Source organism: Oppia nitens, unplaced genomic scaffold (assembly GCF_028296485.1).
Source record: "Oppia nitens isolate AA-2021 unplaced genomic scaffold, nextdenovo-longstitch-racon4-pilon3 scaffold30_pilon_pilon_pilon, whole genome shotgun sequence".
NCBI lineage: Eukaryota > Metazoa > Arthropoda > Arachnida > Sarcoptiformes > Oppiidae > Oppia > Oppia nitens.
The window spans coordinates 747,501-773,075 of NW_026533211.1; the positions used below are offsets into that span (position 1 = coordinate 747,501).

The following is a 25,575-nucleotide window of genomic DNA, read 5'->3' on the forward strand; positions in this document are numbered from 1 at the left end:
ATACATACACACACATACAAACACACACATACATACACACACATACAAACACACACACACATACATACACACACATACAAACACACACATACATACACACACACAMACACACACATACATACACACACACACACATAGAGACATACATACAACTACATAGAAATCTGGTATTTAGAGAATGAGATAATACTTATATTCAATCAATAAGTAAAATCTTTATAATAAAATAAATAAATAAATATTTCTATATATTATTAGATTTGTCTTATATTTTTGTATTTTACTTTTAGATTTATTTATATATATATAGATATTTATATGTTTTTTATACTAAATATTTCCAACTCATTATTGTTTGGATTTTATGTGTTTATTATATTAGAGTAAAAGTTATTTTTTTCTACAAGTATTTGTAATAATAATAATAATAATAATAGTCTATTATTATATATATAGGGATAAAAAAATCTATATAATTAAATAAACAAAATTAAAAAAAATACTACAAATACTATGACAAACACATTAAAACAATTAGTATTGAAAAAATGTTTTTATTGTATATAATTCAAGTGATAATGAAATAACTAAAATAAATATTTATTTATTTATTTTGATTTAGTTGTGTTTTAATACAAATATTATAATTATTTAGTTATAATTTTTCAAATTTTTGTTTTTATGTGAAATACAATGTTTGTTAACACAAAATCTATTGTATATTAAAATTAATGTTTTATTTTTTTATAGAAAATTTTCTATATATATATACATATATATATATATATATACTGATATACATAGTATATACATACATACATATATACTATATATATATATATATATACAACTAAATTTAATTATTAAAATTTTTATTTTTTTACGTTTTATTAATTTAATAATAAAATAGTAAAAAAATTGTTGTTAATTAGATTTAAGAAAAATAAATAAATAATTTGTTTACTAAATATTTAAATATAATAATTTATTTTTATTTCACATATAATTTAATATTACTACTACTAACTAAATACAAATTAAATAACATAAAATATAAAAATTATAAATAATTAATTTTCTATGTTTCAAATTTTATTTATTTATTTTTTTTAAGTAAAACAAACATTGCAAACAATTTATATATTAAAACAAAATGATAATAATAATAATAATAATTATATTAAAATAAATATGCAATGTTAGCAACAAAAATGTTTTATATATATATAATTTATATACATATATATAATTTATATAAATTCAAAAACAATTTTTATTACTATTATTATGTATAACAAAAATTTTACAAAATTACAAAATGCATGCAATTTTTTGCTATTTGTTTTTGAAAAATATACTATTTATAGAAAATATAATAATAATAATAATAATAATAATTACCTCAAAATTGATTAGTCGTTTAAATAAGTTTATTGTCAATCTCACAGTTATTGTTGCTTTTTATTTGAGCTAACTGTGCAAACAGTTAGGCAATTAGTACAGTATATATATATATATATATATATATATATATATATAAATCAGTTTATTTAGTTGTGTATGAGCTTAGGTATGACTTTCCCCCCTCCCCTAAATAGAGGACAGGTAGTTGACATATACAGATAAATACAGTCAACAATAACACAACAATTTCAATAATAATGTTTTTTTAAAAAAAAGTTTTTACTATTTTTAAAATATTAAAAAAAAATTAGCGCACAAATCAAATTAAAAATTATTATTACTATTATTATATACAGTATATTGTATTATATAATTAATCAGCTGATAATGTGGACAGGTAGTTTTTTATTTTTATTTTTTAAAAATATAGTAAATATATGTATGTTTTTGCAGTGATGATGATAATAAATAGTCACCAAAAAATGTTATTATTATTATAAAATAAAAAATTTATTTTATAATAAAGGGTTAGTTAGTTAGTTAGTTTGTTTGTTTGTCACAGTATATAATAGCACTTATATATATTATCAGTAGGTTTGTTATTAATTATCATACCTGTCCACACATACACACACTTAGATTTATATATGTTATACTACTGTATATTAATATTAATATTAAAAGATTATTATATAATCTTTTACTGATAGATATATATATTATAATCATTTGTTTGTTAGATTACAGTATAGTTTAGTCAACTCTCTCTCTCTATCTCTACTCTACACAACTCTCTCTCTCTCTCTCTCACTAAAGTACTGACAGTATATAACAACTGGTGGTAATGTGTGTGTGTTTGTGTGTCTGTGTCTGTAAGCTACCAGTGCTGCTGCAGATTCTCTAACTCACTCACTAACTATATCAGTGAGTGTATGTGTATGTGTATGTTTGTGTGTGTATATATGTGTATGTATGTATGTATGTGTGTGTATGTGTGTGCATGTGTTTGCATGTGTTTGTATGTGTGTGTATGTGTGTGTATGTGTATGTGTGTATGTGTGTGTGTGTGTGTATGTGTATGTGCTTTGATTGTCAGTATTGTTAGTACAGTATATATGCGCCAGAATTTATACATTACTCTCTCTCTATCTCTCAAAAACCAACTGTTTGTTAGTGAGTGAGTGTGTGTGAGTATGTTATAAATATTRTATATATATATATATATATAGAGAGAGAGAGAGAGAGAGAGAGAGAGAGAGAGAGTATTGTATGTTACTGGGGTTTGTTACGGGTAACGGTAGGTCATGAATCGGTATACCGTATATATATATAAAACACATACACATACTGTACATACACTTAGCAGCCGTACGACAAACACAACAACAGCACGCATGAGGCAAATGAGCTCTCACTTGACTATATCACCAGTAGGTGTGTGCTTATGATGACTCTATGATATTACTACTATTACTACTACTAGTAGTAAAAACCATAGCACAGGTATGTGTGGTGACTGTTATTTGTTGCATACATATATACATTACTCTCTCTCWCTCTCTCTCTCTCTCACTCACACTCTCACACACTCACACACTCACACACTCACACACTCACACACTCACACACTCACACACTCACACACTCACACACTCACACACTCACACACTCACACACTCACACACTCACACACTCACACACTCACACACTCACACACTCACACACTCACACACTCACACACTCACACACTCACACACTCACACACTCACACACTCACACACTCACACACTCACACACACATCAAACCTATCATCAGGTGTTTGTGTGTGTGTGTGTGTGTGTGTGTGTGTGTGTGTGTTATATATACGTTATATACTGTATATTAATATATCATATAACACATCACACATTACATTAGATAAGGTTTAATGATTTCAATATAATATTTATATATTGCTATTATTACTATAATAATAATTATTATTATTATTAAAAAATTTCTATATTTTTTTAAAAAAAAATACTAATAATAAAAATAAATCATTTAGTAATTTATATATATTTTTAAAAAAATATATTTTATTTAAAAACAGAATATTCTTTTAAAAAATTTTGAAAATTTTAATTTTCTAATTCAATGTAAATTGATATTTGTAAAAAATATATATATAATACTGTATATAGATAGATATATATATATATATATATATATATATATATACAATAATATGTGGGTAGATAGTAGAGATAACCTTGTTAAAAACAAAAATTTAATATCTATACAATACTATATTGTATACACAAAATAAAAATAAAATAAATAAAATAATTGTTTTTATATTTATAGCAATTAATTTTATCGATAGTCTATCACTGAGTTAGTTAGTTTTAGTGTATTATAGTGTAGGCATAAAAATGTAATTTTAAACCAATTAATTTATATATATATATACTGTATATTATTTGATATTAAATTGTTATTTGATTTAAACTCTATTTATATTTTTAAAAATAGTAGATATTTTAGAAAAATTTTCTATTATTTTATTTTTTTTTTTAAAATAAATTCTCAATAATTATTATTTGAGTATTACTGCATAACAACAATAAATAATTTCATTGATTGTATTTTTTTATATAATACGGGTATTATTATTACTATTAATATTATTATTGCTATTTTTGTAATCATTAGACTGATTGCTAGTTTGTATTTTTAATTAAAAAATAAATAAATAAAAAAAAAAATAATTAAAATAAAATTTATTTTTTTTCAAATGTATTTTTAAAAATTTTTTCCTAACATTGATATCACATTTAGATAAATAAAAAATAAAATCTCTGATGAATTGCTCGTTAGTTTTATATACTGTATATATATATTAATAATAGTTTTTTTTACTTTATTATCATTATATACCGGTAGTTATATAATGAAAGTCACTATTAGTTTCTAGTTTTTAAAAAAAAAAAAAAACTTTTTTATTGTTGTTTTGTTTTGTTTATAATAATTGTTTTGTTTGTTTAGTTTTTGTGTTTTTTTGGTTTAGTTATCAGAGAGAGAGAGAGAGAGAGAGAGAGAGAGAGAGAGAGAGAGAGAGAGAGAGAGAGAGAGAGAAAGAGAAAGAGAGAGAAAGAGAGAGAAAGAGAGAGAAAGAGAGAGAAAGAGAGAGAAAGAGAGAGAAAGAGAGAGAAAGAGAGAGAAAGAGAGAGAAAGAGAGAGAAAGAGAGAGAAAGAGAGAAATACAATAGTTATTTGATATTATTATTATTATTACTAGTATTATATCATTAATACTTTTAACCTTTTAAATAATTGATGCAATATTTTTTGTAATGTTTTTGTATGTCTCTTATTCCCGTTTATACGTCATTACACACATATATATATATATATAACAGTAAATTATATTATAAATTAATACTACTACTAATACTACTACTAATAATAATAATTTTATTTATTTATTTTTTTAATACTTTTAATACTTTTAATTTTCTGCTTAACAGTGAAAAAATAAGGTAAACCTCTTATGAGATTATTAGACAATTTTCTGTTTTTATTTTGTTTGTTATTTATTTTTTTTTTGCTTAAATTATTCAAAGATTATATATATATATATACAGTATATTAATAACGGGTATATATATATTATTATAAATTTAAAATTATTATTATTATTATTTAATACATTACAGTGTATTATTATACTGTACTGTACTTTACAATACAAATTAATGCTAATACAAGTAAATCCCATATACGTGTCTATGTAATAAAATTAGGTATATTTTAGTTATTAATTTATTTTATTTTTATTTTTTTTTGTAAAAATTTAATCAGTAAATAAATTAATATTTAATCCTATTTTTAATATATTTTTTTGGAAATAATTATTTATATTTTATTTTTAATGTAAAAAGTTTATATTAAAATAACAAACAACAAAAAATGTTTTTATAATTTTTAATAATAAATTGTTTTTTACAATAATAATAATAATATTTTAATTTTAAAATAATTTATTTATAGTTTTAAATTAAATTAAATTTAATTTCATATAAATTACTATAAATACACTAATTATGTGTTAATTTATATATATATATATAGATTTATATAAAATAATTTTTTGATTAAATAAATTATAGATTTATATATATATTTATATATTTGACTAACATTTTGTCATTATTATAATCATTAGTAACTTTTAATATCAAAAAACAATAATAAATGAAATAAATACTGTTTATTAATATAAAAATATTATTATTATTATTATTAATTACTAAATAAATAATTACTAATAACTTAATAATAAATATTATAATAATTTATATTTAATATATTTTATTTTATTTTTAAAAAATAGGAAACATACCTATAAAAGTTGATGTTTTAAAATCCTAATTATTAAATGTTAAAATTTAATAAAATAATAATAATTGGCACACATTTTGTTAATACTGTATACAATAATTAACACAACACTAAACACATTTAAAATAATAATAATTAGTATTATTATTATTAAATTTTAACAACACTAGTGTATTATAGTTGAACTTTTTAGTTTTTAATAGACACACTAATTAATAATAATTAAATTAAATAAAATTTTTACACCAAATTTATAATATATTTTTGTTAACTAAAATACATTAACAATTTATATGATAATTAATAGTCGTATATATTTTATTATTATTATTATTATAAATTAAACTAAAATTATTTTTTTTTTGAACACTAGATCACAATATTTAAAATTTTTACTTAGATATTAATTTTAATAAAATTAGTATAAAAATTAATTAAATTATTAAAATATTAAGTTAATATAAATTGTATAAATACAATGTTATATTGATTTTGTTTAAAAAAAAAATTAAAATTTATATAAATATTAAACACATGTTACACAAACATAGTAATAGATAAATAAATAATAAATAAATATACTGTTTATATTATTATTATTATTATTATTATCATTAAATACAATAATAATAATAATAATAATACACTAATAGGTGTGTATGTGTTTTGAAAAAAAATTTAAAAACTATTTATAGAAATTATTTATAAATTTATATATATATTAAACAATTTTTAAATTTATAAATTATTATTATTATTATTATTATGATATATATGCCTATTATATGACTCATATATATACAGTATATACACATACAACATGTGTTACTAAAAAAACACAATAATAGCTGCAAATAAAAAAAAATTTTATTAACACTTTTAAAACAATTTATTATTATTATTATGTTTTTTTAATATTATAATAATGAATGAATGAATGACATGTATTTAATATTAAACAAAACACAAAAAAAAACATTTTTGTTTTATATTTTTAAATATATATTATTAATAAAACCATATTATAATATGTGTTTTATATTTTCTTTATTTATTTCTACATTAGATTAGATTTATTAATACATTATATATATATATCAGTATATAACATATTTATATATATATATATATATATATATATATATTTATATATTTTATAATTTATGAGTTAAAAAATATTTTTATGCTTATCAACTAATTTTATGCCAACAAAAAAATTATATAATAAAATAATAATAATAATAATAAAATGTGTGAATAATTTTTCAAGCAGGTGTGCTCCAGATTTAATAATGAAAAAAATATACAATAAATAAAATTATTATTATTATTGTTAGTTATAATGTATAGAAAACTTTTATATACAAATAAATAATAATAATATAATTTTTTATCAAATAAGCTATAAATTATACAATAAATATATTATTATAAGTCATAACTGTATTCACAAATTTAATTAGAAATATATATATATATATATTTAGTATTTATATATTAAATATTATGAAATAAATATATTTTGATGTTTGTGTAATGCATTTATTTTTTTTTTGAAATATAAGATAAATACTATATATATATTTATATATATATATATATATATATTGTCATAAATTATTTAATTTTATTTATTAGTTTTTTTCATGTAATTATTTAATACCTACAATAAAACTGTTAGGCAATAGAAATTTAATGCAATAATTTTGTTTAATACACAATAATATTTTTTTTATGTGATACAGTATATACTGCATAGTTAAAGTGATATTTCATATGATTTATATATACTGGTATATATATATATATATATATATATATATTTATTTATAAATAAATATTACTACTATTTAGACTGACCACCCAATTTATTAGTAAACCTGTATAATAGTATAAAATTATTATTTTCACCTGTATTTTCCTGTATATTAAATATTATATTTAACCTGTACTTAAATAAATATATATTCGTATATATTTATAATAATATAAAATAAATTTAATTTGGATACTATAATTATATAAAAAGTTGAAATTATTTTATATTGAACATGAACAATTTTACAAATATTTATAAATTTTTTATATTTAAAAAAAATATTTGAAATATTTAAACTGTAAATTAAAATTACAAGCAATTTTTTACTAACAATACTTAATTCATAGTTATTTTATACTTTTATTAATCAATTAGTTTTACATATTTTAAAACTTTATATATTATTATACAGGTTAGCCCTTTCCTGTCACCTGTATTAGACCCTTGATTCCTGTATAATACAGGCGGCACCTGTATGGGTGGTCAGTCTACTACTATTACTACTACTATTACAGTACTATAAATATTGTATATCATTTGATTAAGTGGACAGTCGTCTAAATAATTAATATCAGTAGTAGTAGTAGTAATAGTAGAGTATAGCTAAAATAATACTACCTTACATTTAATTAGTTTTTTTGGTAAACTGATTATATATGTATGTATGTGTATGTATGTATGTATGTATGTATGTATGTATGTATGTATGTATGTGTTTGTGTGTGTATGTATGTGTGTGTGTGTGTGTGTATGTATATGTGTGTATGTATGTATGTATGTATGTATGTATGTATGTATGTATGTATGTATGTATGTATGTATGTATGTATGTATGTATGTATGTATGTATGTATGTATGTATGTATGTATGTATGTATGTATGTATGTATGTATGTATGTATGTGTGTGTGTGTGTGTGTGTGTGTGTGTGTGTCTTATAGTTACTGTATATATAATATAATTTAATATTATATATATATCAAAAAATAACTATCTAAAAATAGCCATGATGATTATTGCATTTTATATGATATTTATTATTTAAATATTTATTTATTTTTATTTTATGTTTTTTTGGAAAAATAAATACTAACAATTGATGTAGAAATATATATGATATATATATATATATATAATGTGATGATTTTTAAGTATATGATTATCCAGTAGTAGTAGTAGTATTAGTATTATTATATTTTTCAAAAAAATGCTGATAATATAATATTTTTGTTGTTTGTTTAAATAAATGTAAAAATATTTATTATTTTCATTATTCAACAAAACTAAAATACATATTTAGTTTATATTTGAAAATGTTTTATTTATTGTTGTTTTATTTTAATACAATAATATAGTATAGTTTTACAGTATATTCTACTGTATATATATAGATTGATATATTAAATAAATTTTAACTCAAAAAAAAAACTATACACTGTATTATTGTAATAAATATTTATTAGAAAAAACAATTACAAAAAAAATTGTACAATTGTGAACTTTGACATTTTTATAGTAAATGTGACATTTCAAAAAATAGATAATTTAAATATTCAATACCTAATCAAAACAATCCAACAACTGAAAAAAAAACAAACAAACAAAAACAGGAAATAATTTAAACTCAAATAAATATTATATTAAGACACACACACGAATCCACACATACATACACACACACACACATACATACATACATACATAGATATACACAGACATACATACATACATACATACACACACACACACACACACACACACACACACACACACACACATATATACACACACACACACATATATATACACACACATACACACACATACACACACATACACACACATACACACACATACACACACATACACACACATACACACACATATATACATACATATATACATACATATATAGATACATACAAATACATAAATACTGATAGATAAAATAAAGTTAATACAATAATATTACTATGTGTGTGTGTCTATGTGTATGTGTTTTTTTGTTATCATATTACTAGTAATTTTATTTAAATTTGTTATTTTTTATTAAAACTAAACGCCCATGCTTAAAAATAAATATTATTTAGATAATATACAATTATATATAATTTTTATTTGCGTAGAAAATAAATGTTAATGTTTTTTAATAAAAATTTTCAATAAAATATTAGTTATATAATATAAACCAATAGATCAGATAAATAAATAATTTTGTTTTTATTTTGAAAATAAACGTAATATAAAATTTAATAAATAATAATAATAATAATAATACTTAATTAATTTTGTGAAATTTAATAACTTATATCCAAAATGTTGTGTATATAAACATATTTTTGTTGTTGTTTTTGTTAATTAAAAGCCCACACATTTAATCTTCAATAACATATTATTAAAGATTATATACATTATATTAGTTATATATATACATAACTAAATTTATAATTAATCTCTAAAAATTTTATATAATTATAAATTTAATTTTTTTTGTTTAATATTATAATTTTGTTTTTTTTGTTATTGTTATGTGTGTGTGTGTGCTTGGTTATATTTTTAAATTGTATATATATATATCACATATAAATAAATATTTTAGATATATTTTTTTTATTATTTATATTAAATATACATATGACATTTATCAYACACACACACACACACACACACACACACACACACACATACATACACACACACATATATATACACACACACACATACATACACACATATACACACACATATAAAAGACAAGTTATGTAATACTAAAGATAGTTGTCATCAGAAAAAAAGTTAAATATTTAAAATATAATAAATAAGTGGTTTTTTAAATATGTTTTACAATATATATATTTTATATATTTATATATTATGTATATATATATATATATGTAATAGTAATACTATAGTAGACTTATAATAAACCTTTATTTTGCAAATATGACATTTGAAAAATCTTATTTCAATAACACCCACACATATTATACATACATACTGTACATACTATACTATAGTATAATACCTGAGACAACAACAACCTTAATATACTACTAACACACTGTTACTAACACACACACATACACACACTAACACTGAAAATACATTGAAACATAAATTAAATATTGAAGATATGGATGAATACATAATAATAAAAAAATTATTATTGCATTTAGTTATATAATAATAATAATAATAATAATAATAATAATAATTTCTATGGATTTTAGTACTATTAAGAAAGTCATTGACATTATATTTATTATTATTATTTAATATGTTTTTATTAATATTTCAATTCAAATACTGTATAAAAATATATATATATATATATATATTCAAGTCTATAACCTTGATCATGAAATAATATATTATTATTATTTTTATTATTATTTTAAACTTTTATGCTATTAAAGTTGTCGACAAATATTTAACAATTTGTTATTTCAATTAAATAATAAGTGTATAAAATAAATATTAGTTTTAAATTATATATTTTTTTCTAAAAAAAAATAAAAATAAAAACTTTGATAACAAATTGCTATTTGAATTAATTTACTATTTTATTATTATATATAATATATATATATACTGTATATAACAATATGTCCTAAATAACAAAAACATTATGTAGGCGACAATTTTATTATTATTAAATTTTTGTTTGTTTTTATTTTGTTGTAAATTGTTAGTTATATATATATATACAATATATATATATATATATAACATTTAGTATATATCAAAAAAAGGTAAATAAAAATTGTATCAATTTTTATTATTAGTATTGTTATTGTGTTTGTGTTTTATTATAAGTTTTTCAATTCAATTCAATTGAAACATAAAATATAAAAACAAATAAAATAAAATTAAAAATCAAAAAATTTTTCATTAAATACCAATAACCTTAAAGTATATAATATATATAATAAATATTAACTTTTATTTCTATACCTATATCTATAACAGTTAAATATACAACAATATTATACATAATTTATAAATATATATTAATAGATTATTATTATTATTATTATATACCTGTAATATATGATAATAATAATAATAATCCCTAAATGTCTAGACATTTATTTTTGTTGCTGAATATAATTATTATATTATGTCCACACAAAAAAATAATAATTAAAAATTTTGTTTTGTTTATTAATTTATGAAAAACCTACATAGATACAATTAATCTATAAAGTTATATATATATATATATATTACTTATATATATATATAACTTTTATATATTACTTATATAAGTTTTAAAAATAACTTATCAATTAAAAATGTGTTGTATTTTAATTTAATTATATAGTATATTATTAGTTTGAAATAAAATTATTTAGTAATATAATAATATTTGCATATAATTAAAACCTATTATTAAATTAAGCAAAACAAAAAAAAAACAAAACAAAAATAAATAAAAGCAACAGTCAATTTAATTTATATTATCTAAAAAATTAATTAATAAGTTAATTAACATTTAATATTTATTTGTTTTTTTAGATAAAAATTATAAATTAAAAATAACTAATAGATCTAATATATAAATATATTATATATATTTAATAATAATTATTATTATATAATAACATATTGTTAATAATAAAAAATAAAATATCAATGATTAGTAAAATTTTTTTTTGCTTAAAATATTTTAAATATTTTGTATAAATATATATATTTATATTATACAGTAGTATATAATCAATCAACTAAATACATGTCTAGACAATTTTTGCATTATATTTACATTAAATATAATATAACAACAAAATAATATTTTGTTAAAAATATATATTTGAAATATATATCAAAAAATTTATTGTTTTTTTTCATTTAGTTACGAAATTATTTCAAAAATTTTCGTAAACAATTCTAGAAATTTATTATTTTATTTTAATATATATATATTGCAATATTAATATTTTTTATTTGCCTATTATTTATTATTTTCTAAAACAATTAAATAAAATAATATTATTTCCAATTATTTATTTATTTTTTTCGGTAACATTAAAAACAAAAAAACTAAACACAAAAATACTAATCATATAATATATATATATATACTGTATATATATATTATAAAATAATTTCAAGTACCCATTGACGTCAATATATTTATATATACTATATATACTTTATGTATATATTTAATATATATATATAAATTTATTATATAATAATAAATATTTTAAAAGATAATACTTTTTTTACATATATATACTAATGTATTAAAAATAATAGTTTATATACAACAGTATATATAACTTATAATAGAGAATATTCTCTATTTATTTTAACTTATTTTTGTTTTGTTTTGTTGTTAAATAAATAGAAATTTGTTTTTTCAAAAATTTTATTATTTATTTAAAATAAATTGAATTTTTTGTTTTTTTTTGTTTTTATGTCAAAAACATTAATATTATTTTCATATATGATATTATGAAAAAAATGTATTATACTATAGATATTATATTTAAATAAATAAAATAAAAAATTTATATAAAAAAATAATAAGATAAATGAATTATTTTTTAAAAACTAGTTTATTATAATTAATTAATTTGTTATAATTTAATTGAATTATTAATATTTTGAAAATATTAAAAAATAAAAATTAATACAGTATACAATATTTATAGTATACACTAGTGTTATCTAGTGGTAGATATGTTAAAAAAAATTTTTTTTAAATGTGACATGTTTAAATAAATAATCAAAATAAACAAGTATGTTTTTTTTAAAAATTATTTATTTACATTTAGTTTATAATACATTGTATTAAATATTTTTTTTTATAAAATTAGCATGTTATAATAAATAATAAAATTTTTACAATTTATTAACTAGATAATAATAACAATAATAATTATAATGTAAACAAAAATCAGCAATGTACAATTAATAATTATTTTTAGAGGTTAAAGTAAGTTATGATTTATTTATTCAAAAAAATTAATAAAATAATAATTTTTATATCTAATAATTTTATTATAATAATAATAATTATTATTTTATTTTTTATATAATTATTTTTTTTTTGGTAATATCTATGAATAGATATTTTCATCAATCAATCAAATGGGTCGCCGATTATCTGCCAATACATTGACACTATCGGAGGTCAGTATATATTTAATATATATATATATACTGTATATACATATATATATACTGTATATACATATATATATACTGTATATACAAATATATATACTGTATATACATATATATATACTGTATATACATATATATATACTGTATATACATATATATATACTGTATATACATATATATATACTGTATATACATATATATATACTGTATATACAAATATATATACTGTATATACATATATATATACTGTATATACATATATATATACTGTATATACATATATATATACTGTATATACATATATATATACTGTATATACATATATATATACTGTATATACATATATATATACTGTATATAAAGTTATTCCATGATAAGCCCGACTACTTTTTATTTGTAACTTAAATTGCGCGCAGATGCTTTAAGTATAATAACATAAAGTTACAATAAATAATGTCGTATAATTATTATTAAAAATAAAAAGTTTATAAAAAAAAGTTTAAATATCAGTATTAATATAATTATTACAATTATTTATTAAATAAATTAAATATTTTATTAAATATTAAATTAATGAAAAAACAGGTTTAGGTATATTTAAATAACGGCGAGTATTTTCAATTCCATCTTTTTTTCTGTAATTTTTTTCTAATTTATCTGTATGTTCTGTAGATTTTTTCCAATGTTTATTAACTAAATCAAAAACTTTAACTATATAATTTAAATATTGTTTGTCATTTAGTCCCATATTTCCTTTAGATATGATATCCTTCCAGTGAGCCCACATAAGTTCGATTGGATTTAACTAATTAATTAATATTAATGATATAAATTATTAAAATAGTTAATCTATCACTCAATCAATTAAATAATAAATCAATCAATTAAACAAACAATCAATTAGTTAATCAATCAATCAATCAATTAATTAGTTAATCAATCAATTAGTTAATCAATCAATTAGTTAATCAATCAATCAATCAATCAATCAATTAGTTAATCAATTAATATATTTAAAAAATTATTTACTTCACAATTATAAGGCGGGAGACGAAGAGGAATATGTCCCGCATTTTTTATTAATTGATCCACAGCGTATAATCGTTTAATATTTTTTGATTTAATTATACTAATTAGCTGTTTTTTATTTGATTTGCGATTGAATTTTATTTTATTTTCCGTCAACCAAAGTTGTATATTTCCTTTTCGCCAACTATTATTTGGCAATCTGTTAATAATTAATTAAATTAGTTAAAAAATAGTTAAAAATAGTTAAAAATAGTTAAAAATAGTTAAAAAATAAATGATTAAATCACATAAATTTATTAAAAATACATACTTGTTTAATATTCTTGAATGTGTTTTTGCGTTATCGAATATGATAACAGATTTTTCTTTCAAATTTGGTAATAATTGTGTTTTTATCCATTCTTCGAATTTTTCGCTATTTAATTCATCATTTACTGTAATTTTTAATGCTCCATTGATAAAACCATTTTTACCACCGGCATGAATAATACTATATCGTTTACCTTTAACTAAATTAAAAAAAATAAACATTAAGTTTTGTATAATTAAGAAAACAATTCATCATTTAATAAAAGACTTTTTAATGTATTGAAAATCATTCTAAATATATATACAATATAGTTATAAAAGGTTACAAAAATAACTTACCCATTGAAAATTTTAATCTTAATTTTTTCGAGTTATTTAATGGCAATAATATTTTTGTTTTAACATAATTTCTATGAATATATGTCTCATCTAAAAATACTATATTATATTCATTTAAATCAATTTTATATAATAAATATTTTATTCTCATTTTTTTTATTCTAGGACTTTGAATTTTAATTTCTCTAACAACTTTGTTATAATTACTTTTTTTATAGCCTACTTTTTTAATAATTTTATAAAAAGTACTTTTTTGGCATTTGCTAAATGAAACATTAATATTATTATCTTTAATTTCTCTGAATACTTTTCTAAAATCACAGCTATTTTTAGTTTTATAATAATTTACTATAATATTATCTATTTTTTTAATATCACTATTATTCACATTAAATTTTTTTTTAATTTTTGTTGTTTTCGGTGTTTTGATACCATTTCTGTAAAAAATAATAGATAAATTATTTTAACTATTAATGAGTATTTTGGAGGTTTTTTGAATAAATTACCATGTACAGTTTTTTAGATATTAAATTATTAAAATGTAACAAACCAAAAAGCCATTAAGTACATACCTTATTAGTTCTTTTAGTCGGGTTTTACCGATACCATAATTATCAATTAAATGTTTAATTATAATCACATTTTTAATTTTTTGTGATTTTAGTTCGTTATATTTAGTTAATATTAACTCTTGTTTGTCAACACTTATAGCTCTTCCAGGTCTTGATTTATTATTCATTATTATTTTACAATTAGGACTAGAATTATTTCAATTAAATATCACAAATAAATTTAAATCACAATTAATAAAAATAAATTATAAATATACTATAAAATAATATTTATTGCACATTATATTATAAATAAAAAATTTATGGTAAGACATGTGCTCGCATATAAAATATTTTGCGCGCTTTTTAAAACAGGTTTTTAAATTGGTCGGGCTTATCATGGAATAACTTTACATATATATATACTGTATATACATATATATATACTGTATATACATATATATATACTGTATATACATATATATATACTGTATATACATATATATATACTGTATATACATATATATATACTGTATATACATATATATATATATACTGTATATACATATATATATAATAATTAATTAATTAATTTAAAAATCAAAATTAACTTTTGATTTTTGTTTTTACCAATTAGTTTATGCTTAGACAGCAAGTCCTCAGTCTATACAAGTCATTCATGAAACAGATTAACCGTACGGACAGCCAACGTGAGCTCCGGGATTGGATTAGACAGGACTTTGAGGCTAATAGACATCATACACAACCGGTATAGACTACCCCTCCTCTCTCTCTCTCTCTCTCTCTCACCCACCCCCTCTCCCAGAGATACACTGTTATTATTATTATAGATATATTAATAATTATTAAATTTTTTTATTATTGATAAATTTAGGAAACAATTAAAATGCATTTAACACGGGGTAGGACTGTATTGAAACAATTGGAGACAACTATGCTATTATCATCAGCAGCAGCAGAAAAATGATCATGGTAGTTTTTTTTAAATTTTAAATTTTGTAAATAAATTAGTTATTTAAAAAAATTGTATAAATAAAAATTGAAAAAATTGTTAAATAAATTGTTTTTTTTACAAATAATTTGTTTTTTCTTAATAAATGTAATTATAATTATTTTTAATTAATTTATTAAAAAAAAGACATTAATATATTAGTAAAAAAAATTATATATTACAAAATTTTTTTTAAATATTTTAATTTTTTTAATATAGATATTTATTATTTAATTTTTTTTGTTTAGAAATATATCAATTATTTTTTTTTTTGAATAATTATTCATCATTTTATTTTTATTTTTTTTATTAATACAGTTATTTTCCTTAAATATTTACATTTATAATATATTATAATTTTTAAAATTATTTTTTATTATTTAAATAGAGTCTATTAAAAAAAATTAACAAATTTTCAGTTATTTTTTTTAAAAATATGGATTCAAAATCAATTAGTAAAAAATATTTATTAATAATATATTTATATATTTATTTAGATATTAGATTTAATTAAATTATAAAATATTTAATTATAAAATAAAATTATTAATTTATTTTTTTGATAATAAATTATTTTTTATTTTTTAATTCAAACAAATAAGATTTGTTGCGCAACACTTGCGACATAAACTTACGGCACTATCGGCGCAAATATCCGATACCTAAGCTGACCACTCGATTGCCGTTCAAACGTAATCCGTTGGACATTACTGTCGGCGACGATGAACTAAACCGATGGCTATACCAACAGTTCCCGACCAGTCATATATCGGCTGAAAAATATCAGACTATAGCCATCACATCCTATCTGGTTATCGCCTATTTTTATCCCCAATGTATCCAAAAGGACAGGTATTATCATTGTTTACAGTATATTATCTTTTTGTTTGTTATGGACGACAATACTGAGGAACAGTGGGGTCTGTTGAGTACCGATCATATGGACGACTGTTGTCGGGTATGGTCWCAGTTGCCGATACTATTGGCTCAGATAGGAGGCAACAGTGGTAGTGGTAGTGGTAGTGGTAGTGGTAGTGGTAGTGGTAGTGGTAGTGGTAGTGGTAGTGGTAGTGGTAGTGGTAGTGGTAGTGGTAGTGGTAGTGGTAGTGGTAGTGGTAGTGGTAGTGGTAGTGGTAGTCCGGATGACAACCTCATGGAGCCATACGTTCAGCAAATTAGGCCAACTTTTCAAACAATTTACCGATCATTTACTGGCCAACAGTGGCAACGTTTTATGAAAACCTTGTCAGACTATGTGATCGGTAATGTCGATGAAAACATGTCCAGAGCTGGTGGTCGTCGTCGACAACAATTTCAATCAGTGGATCAATTGTTAAGCGTATGTTATGTTTTATTTCAGGGTTGCTTAAGGTTTTCGATTTCACGGAAAGGGGGTGTATAGGGTGGGGTGAATATTTTTATTATTGCATTTTTAAATAACTAAATTCCCACTAAATTCCCAATAAATTCCCACTAAATTCCCACTAAATTCCCACTAAATTCCCACTAAATTCCCACTAAATTCCCACTAAATTCCCACTAAATTCCCACTAAATTCCCACTAAATTCCCACTAAATTCCCAATAAATTCCTACTAAATTTCCTACTAAATTCCAACTAAATTCCAACTAAATTCCAACTAAATTCCAACTAAATTCCTACTAAATTCCCAATAAGTTCCTACTAAATTCCCTACTAAATTCCTACTAAATTCCCTACTAAATTCCAACTAAATTCCTACTAAATTCCCAATAAGTTCCTACTAAATTCCCAATAAATTCCAAATAAATTCCCACTAAATTCTCACTAAATTCCCAATAAATTCCTACTAAATTCCCTACTAAATTCCCTACTAAATTCCAACTAAATTCCTACTAAATTCCCAATAAGTTCCTACTAAATTCCCCACTAAATTCCCACATTAGCAATCCTGGTTTTATTATTATAACATCTATTATCGTTTATTTTATTTTTTTTAATATACTATGGCTTAAAAAATATATATATACAGTACAGTATATATACGGTATTTATCTTAAAAACAATAGATTCGCCGAAAAACGATTGGTCTAATACCGACTGTAATTATTAATGAATATGCATTAGATATTCAGATACCTGAGCCCAACAACGATTGGCTGGACCAACAACCTATGTACCGACTACTTGTCCAATTAGCCACCGATCATATTATCTATATAAACGATTTGTTTTCATTTGAAAAAGAGCTCCGGGCTAACACTACTACTACTACTACTACTACTACTACTACTACTACTACTATGGGCACCGGTAGCCACTTACCCGATGATGATAATGACCGCAAAGCATTGCCGCAAATGTCCAACACTATAGCCCAGACAGCCGTTCAACATAACTGTTCAATACTTGAAGCACAGACACTGATTATTGAACGTATAAATCAATTGGAGTCAGAATTGATAAAACTAGTCGTCGATTGGGAAATGGATGACCAGTTGTTAACTACCGGTTCCGCTGACCGACAATTTATCAATGGTTTACTCTATATGATTGGCGGTAACTATCGATATAGTTTAGGCTGCGATCGATATAATAAATTAATATAATTTTTAAAAAACTATATAATAATAATTAGTAGTAATGTATAAATACTTTAATTATAATGTATTATACAATATATTATAATAATAATAATATGATAATCACTATTAAATTAAATGCTTATTGAGATAACAATAATATAAAAAATACTTTTAATTATATTTTACTTTTATTTATATTTACTTTTATTATATGTTTTTTTTGTAATAATTTATACTAAATACTATTATATACATTTATAATGTATATTATATACCTATATATATATATATATATATATATATATATATACTGTATATAATTTTTACAGTTATATATTTTAATTATCTTATATAATGTAAACTAAAATTTCTATGTTTTTGAACTTAACTTTAATTATTTGATAATTTTTTTTTAGATTAAAATAATATTAAATAACTTTTTAATTTATTGAACTAAACATTATTTATTTATTAAAAATACAAATAAAAAAATAGATAATAATTTTTTATTGTAATAATAATAATAATTTGAAATAATAAATAATTACTAATTTTATTATAATTATAATATAGATAACAATTTTTTTAAAAATAATAATAATTTTTTCATTAAATCAATAATTGTTGTAATTTAATAACAGGTATTTCCAGTATAGCTGTCAATGGTATACATATTGTATAGCAACTGATTATATATATCATGTAATATAGTATATACATTGGTTGGACATACCATTGACTGGACAATACCAGATCGGGTAGTATATCAAGCATAGTTATCAATACTAGATTATGACCCAGATAGACTAGATTCATCGATGATCTCATTGGCTTCCAATAGTCGGATGCTAGAAACCTAAACAATCGACTACCTTGACTACCTGTGCTGGTACTGGTACTACCACCCATCAAACATATCAGACCATAGCTTAGTACTATTGTATTCAATAGTTCATAGACGGCCGTATCCATGGATGTTAGATAGACATCCCAATTGATCATTGATTCATGATGTTTATTCAAACCAATAGCAAACATCACTGTCCATATGATTAAAATTAGCTTGATCAATTGTTGATTGCTCAATAATTTCCTATAGATTACTTGATAATGTTGACTATTAATCAAATAGCCTATTAATAGGCCGGCCATATAATGTATACAATATTTCAATGGCATACAATGTAGATATAGATAAATTGTTGCTTTATTGCTATATATATATATATATATATCATAGTATCAATAATATATTAGATATTTATGTATTTAAAAAAAATAATTAATTATGGGGCGTAATTCACATATTACGTTGGCATTTTTTAAAAAGAAATCTAGACCCCCTCCCTCCCTCCCTATCCTATGTTCGCAATTGTTCACATGTAGTCATTGGGAAAAAATTACGTTCGTATATCTCTAACCGCTAACCCCCCCCCCCAAAAAAAAAATATTATCTAAATGCGAACGTTCTTAAAGTATCAGCCCCTTCCCTATGTTCGCAATTGTTCACGTGTAGTCATTGGGAAAAAATTATGTTCGTATATCTCTAACCGCTAACCCCCCCCCCCCCCAAAAAAATATTATCTAAATGCGAACGTTCTTAAAGTATCAGCCCCTCCCCCTATGTTCGCAATTGTTCGCATGTAGTGATTCGAAAAAATTACGTTCACATATCCATAACCGCTAACCCCCCCCCCCAAAAAAAAATATCTAAATGCAAACGTTCTTAAAGTCTCTACGCCCCCTCGTTCGCAAATGTTTTCTTATGCTAACCCCCCCCACACACACACACACACTCCTCTCAAGTGCGAACGTAATATGTGAACCACGCCTTATTATTTTTGTTTAAATTAATTATTTTTTAAAAAAATTATTTTTTTTACCTAATTATATGCAGGGGATCTTTAGTAAAATTTGCGCCATTAAAAAATGATTCAGATTTATGTTGATTAGTTAATGATATGTATAATATTTGCCATAAACATATAATAATAGCCAGTACAATTGATAGTATACCCAATTTATAATGACTAAAATAAATTTAATTAATTAATTAAAAAATATATACATGCATAATTTATTTATATGTAAATTTTTTTTTATATTACCGTTTGAAACACATAGCAAATATTGGCGTAATTATTATATAATAAATTAATACATTGTTATACCAAACAAGCGTTGGACACTACAATATATATATATTGTAGAAACAAATAATTAGAAAAAATTATAGTAATTATATTACATTAATAATAATAATAATAAATTAATAATAATAGTAATAATAAGCATATAATCAATAATAATAATAATACATAACATAAAAAAATGTTTTAGAAATTTATTTCAGAAATTATAAATAATTATTTTTTAAGTTTAATTATTCATATATTTATCTAAACATTACTACTATATTAAACTATAAATATTGTGTTTATTTTTTTAGTAAATATAATTTATAATTACTGTATTATTATTATTATAAATAAATAAATAAATAAATATACTGGATATATTATTAAGAAATATAATTATATATATATATATATTATACTATACTATTAAAATAGTATTGTAAGTTAAATAAAAAATATTATAATAATTATTATTATTAATTATATAAAATATTGATATTTCTATATTTAAATTTTTAATCTACCCAGGATTAAGCAATAGTATTTTATTTTTGAATAAATTATAATACAGTACATACTATTAATTAATTATTATAAATAAATAAATAAATAAATAAATCTACTGGGTATATTATTAAAATATAATTATATATATTATATTATACTATACTATCTTAAAATAGTATTGTAAGTTAAATAAAAAATATTATTATAATTATATAAAATATTTATATTTATATATTTAAATTTAATCTACCTAGGATTAAGCTATAGTATTATTATATTTTTAAAAAATTATAATACAGTACATACTATTAATTAATTAATTAATTAATTATTATTATAAATAAATAAATAAATATACTGGGTATATTATTAAAATATAATTATATATATTATATTGTCACGTTTGACGGAGATTAAGCCTCAGTAGAGGCCTTAAAGCTTCATAGCTTCATAGCTTTAAGCTATATAGTGAGGTACGAAGCATAGCATCATAATACACAGCGGTGTATTGAGTTTAGTTTTATAATACACAGCGGTGTATATAGCATAACATTATAATACATAGCAGTATATTTCAATGTTAGCGGCACTAACAACACCAATACAATACTACTGTATTAATTGACACTATATAATAATAATAAGTAACACTATAGCATACGATATACTACATAGGCTATATAGCATTAGAAAACCTTGATTGCATTATTTTGAGACAATAACTAGTTTAATGACAACCGGTACGTATTAACTAGGTCGAGACGGTAATAGCCAATAAAAGAGCAGTTGAAGTAGTTGTGTCATTGATAAGTAGTATATGATTGGTGTAATTAGAGCGCCGACTCGGAAAGTGTTCCGAGAACTCTGTTCCCAAGTCACTTGATTGACTGGAGACGGAGAGTAGAGTTCGAGACGCCGAGACGAGAGGACGTGTAGTATCTATTATTGTAACCATTATTATACTTATATATACTTAATCAATAAATTGGTGACGGTTAGCAACAGCAACAGTAAGTTAAAGTGTTTGTAGGCGCAGGCCTTCGGGCCTTGCGTTCGCCGGCGACGGTAGTCGCGTAAGTGTTGGACAGAGATCGGGTAAGATTTGTTTACTGAGACTGAGTCTCGCCTCCCGAGTCGTTCGGTCGAGGCTAGCGAAGTCTGATCTTCATTTGGTTGGTAGCTGAGACCACCGGTATCGTCTCGCTTCCCGTCGCGAAGACGGTTGAGGCTCGAGATGAGGTCTCGGCCAGATCAGGCCAAAGGGCCGACAGTGTAATACCAACGCCACATCGGGAGCGACCGGAAGGCGGTTATCGGATGGCCGTCAAGAACCCCTAGACATCTTATAACTTCGCGAAACAACAACCCCTAGACAACGTATAATTTCGCGATGCGATTAACCCCTAGACAGACGAAACTTCACAGACGACAATCCGAGTAGATGAGGTAACGTTACGTACTTCACGGTTATGGTTGGGATCGGCCACGGTCAGGCAATGGCGTCATGTAATAGCCACCGCTCGGCAGTCTAGTGCAGCGTTGGGGAATCGTAAACGAGGAAATCTGCATAGCGCTGGCGAGCGAAAGCGAGCGAATATTACAGATACAGGTCGGTGCGAGACCTACATGGTGCCTACGACACTGGCGACTTAAGGCCGATTTACCCTTACGTCGAAGTAGCGACGCAGGACGTTACATTTTATGGAGGCTCGAGTCCGGGATTTTCTGGTCTTCCGAGGATGGCTTTGGCTTCAAGTGTGATGGGCACTTTAAAACTCATTAGATTGCTGTTATCTTAAAACAGTGGGATTACGGCGTGTGTTGAGTTGTTCCGCACCCGATTATATATCTCTGTCCTGAAACTGAAATTAAACACATTGATTGATTATCGATCGAATAGAGCTTTAAAGCATTTTCTGTTTATTTTCAGTGAATAAGAAAACCCTATTTCATCGAATCTTCGATAAATTATCTACAATTGAAATTGAGAGAAATAACGATTACATAAAACGACTTCAATACTATAGAGATAATTACATGAAGTCGGTACAGGAATTAAACAAAATGTTATTAAAAAATATATTAGTTAAGGATGAGTTAAGAAAACGTAAATTCAACGAAGAATTATTTGTATCAGACGTCGAAACACTTATAAAACAATTAAAACAAATTTATTTTTGTCGAAAATATGGAAAATCTCTTCGAGACGCTATACGAGCAGCCCGTGAAACTGAGATTACAATGTACAAATCTTTAACTAATCTACTGGATTACAACCGAGAAATGAAAGAAAATTGTAGACAATACATGTTGCATAATGATAATGAAACATGTGTGGTGTGCTATTATGTAAAAATAGATGAAACGATGAGAATTGGAACGTACGATCCACAGAAATTAAATTATACATATTATGAAAATAAAACCCTAAAGCCTGTCCACAAGGCTATCGCTATACAATGCGATAACCAAGAGGATGTGATGAACAACAAGACGGACGGTTGCAATGATGATAGTGAAGCCACTACGTCAATACAAAGTACTTCTATCAGTACTATAGTAAGAGATAAAGTGAAACAGCCTTCAGTTACTGGTTCGCTTGTTTGTCCAGTAAAATTACAACCTCCTAAGAGGTCAAATAAACGATGGGGAGTCACGAAGCGAGGAAGACGTTGCGAAACCTTACCAAAAATAAACTTTCGAGAAATTAATTGGTACGTGGGTGTCGACCCACCGAAGGACATCAGTTTAGGTATTGATATTGAATGTGGAATTTTTCGAAAAACTAATAAAATGGTACCATTGTGGATCGCGGTGTGCAGTCGACTAAAAGTCAGACAATTGCATAAATACGGAATGAAAAGTAATGTTGTTTTTCACTGCTTCATAAAACACAATCCCTATGAAGTTAATCCATTGACTAAATTCTCGGGTGTTAAGAAAGAAGATATGATTAACGGTGTACAGTGGAGTGAAGCAAAATTAAAAACTAAATACTATTTAGATAATTATCAAATTATCGGAAAAGCTGTCAAAAACGATTTAAAAACTTTAGAATTAGCTGAATATGCAGATAGAGAAAACATCGTCGATATTGAGACAATATTCATTGGCAAAGAAGGAAGTAACGACAAGCTATCGCTTCGATCGCTGGCGTATTCAGTTAAAGATAAGCTAATACAAGAATACGACATGAGTTCACAGGGTCATTCGCCTATAATTGATTCTCAACTCACCTTAGAGTTGTATAAAAGACATTTAAGTAATAAAATAAGTCCTGAAATAGATGAAACCGGTTCGTTATCATATCAATGGGTGAGAGACAAAGAAGAGAAAAATCCAGCTATTGTTAAAATTAAAAATGAGATCAGAGCCAATAGGAGG

The 25,575-nt window shown here is 22.2% G+C and overlaps 3 protein-coding genes across 6 annotated transcripts in view; 2 read left to right on the plus strand and 1 right to left on the minus strand.

The window, feature by feature from the left end:
* The window catches only part of LOC128956532 (uncharacterized), an 82,196-nt gene extending 80,729 nt beyond the window's left edge, over positions 1-1,467 (minus strand). For all 4 annotated transcript variants that reach the window (XM_054302252.1, XM_054302250.1, XM_054302251.1 and 1 more), the window contains exon 1: positions 1,402-1,467. The gene's annotated coding sequence lies outside the window, so the exon portion shown is untranslated. The remainder of the gene's footprint in view (positions 1-1,401) is intronic.
* Positions 1,468-13,500: 12,033 nt separating this feature from the next.
* On the plus strand, positions 13,501-17,624 carry LOC128956522 (LYR motif-containing protein 2-like). The gene is made up of 5 exons (XM_054302240.1): positions 13,501-13,551; positions 13,686-13,748; positions 16,608-16,739; positions 16,866-16,963; positions 17,585-17,624. The coding sequence occupies exons 2-4, from the start codon at positions 13,707-13,709 to the stop codon at positions 16,956-16,958; spliced, it is 267 nt and encodes an 88-aa protein (XP_054158215.1). The 5' UTR covers positions 13,501-13,551; positions 13,686-13,706; the 3' UTR covers positions 16,959-16,963; positions 17,585-17,624.
* On the plus strand, positions 17,601-19,570 carry LOC128956499 (uncharacterized). The gene is made up of 2 exons (XM_054302217.1): positions 17,601-18,321; positions 19,031-19,570. The coding sequence occupies exons 1-2, from the start codon at positions 17,875-17,877 to the stop codon at positions 19,568-19,570; spliced, it is 987 nt and encodes a 328-aa protein (XP_054158192.1). The 5' UTR covers positions 17,601-17,874.
* The last annotated feature ends 6,005 nt before the right edge of the window (positions 19,571-25,575 follow it).

Bases quoted from the DNA above. Each gene is read 5' to 3' on its own strand.
- LOC128956522 (XM_054302240.1), top strand. From the start codon at position 13,707: ATGGGTCGCCGATTATCTGCCAATACATTGACACTATCGGAG. The intron at 13,749-16,607 runs GTCAGTATATAT...TTTACCAATTAG, and splicing joins ATACATTGACACTATCGGAG to TTTATGCTTAGACAGCAAGT. The intron at 16,740-16,865 runs GTATAGACTACC...TGATAAATTTAG, and splicing joins ATAGACATCATACACAACCG to GAAACAATTAAAATGCATTT.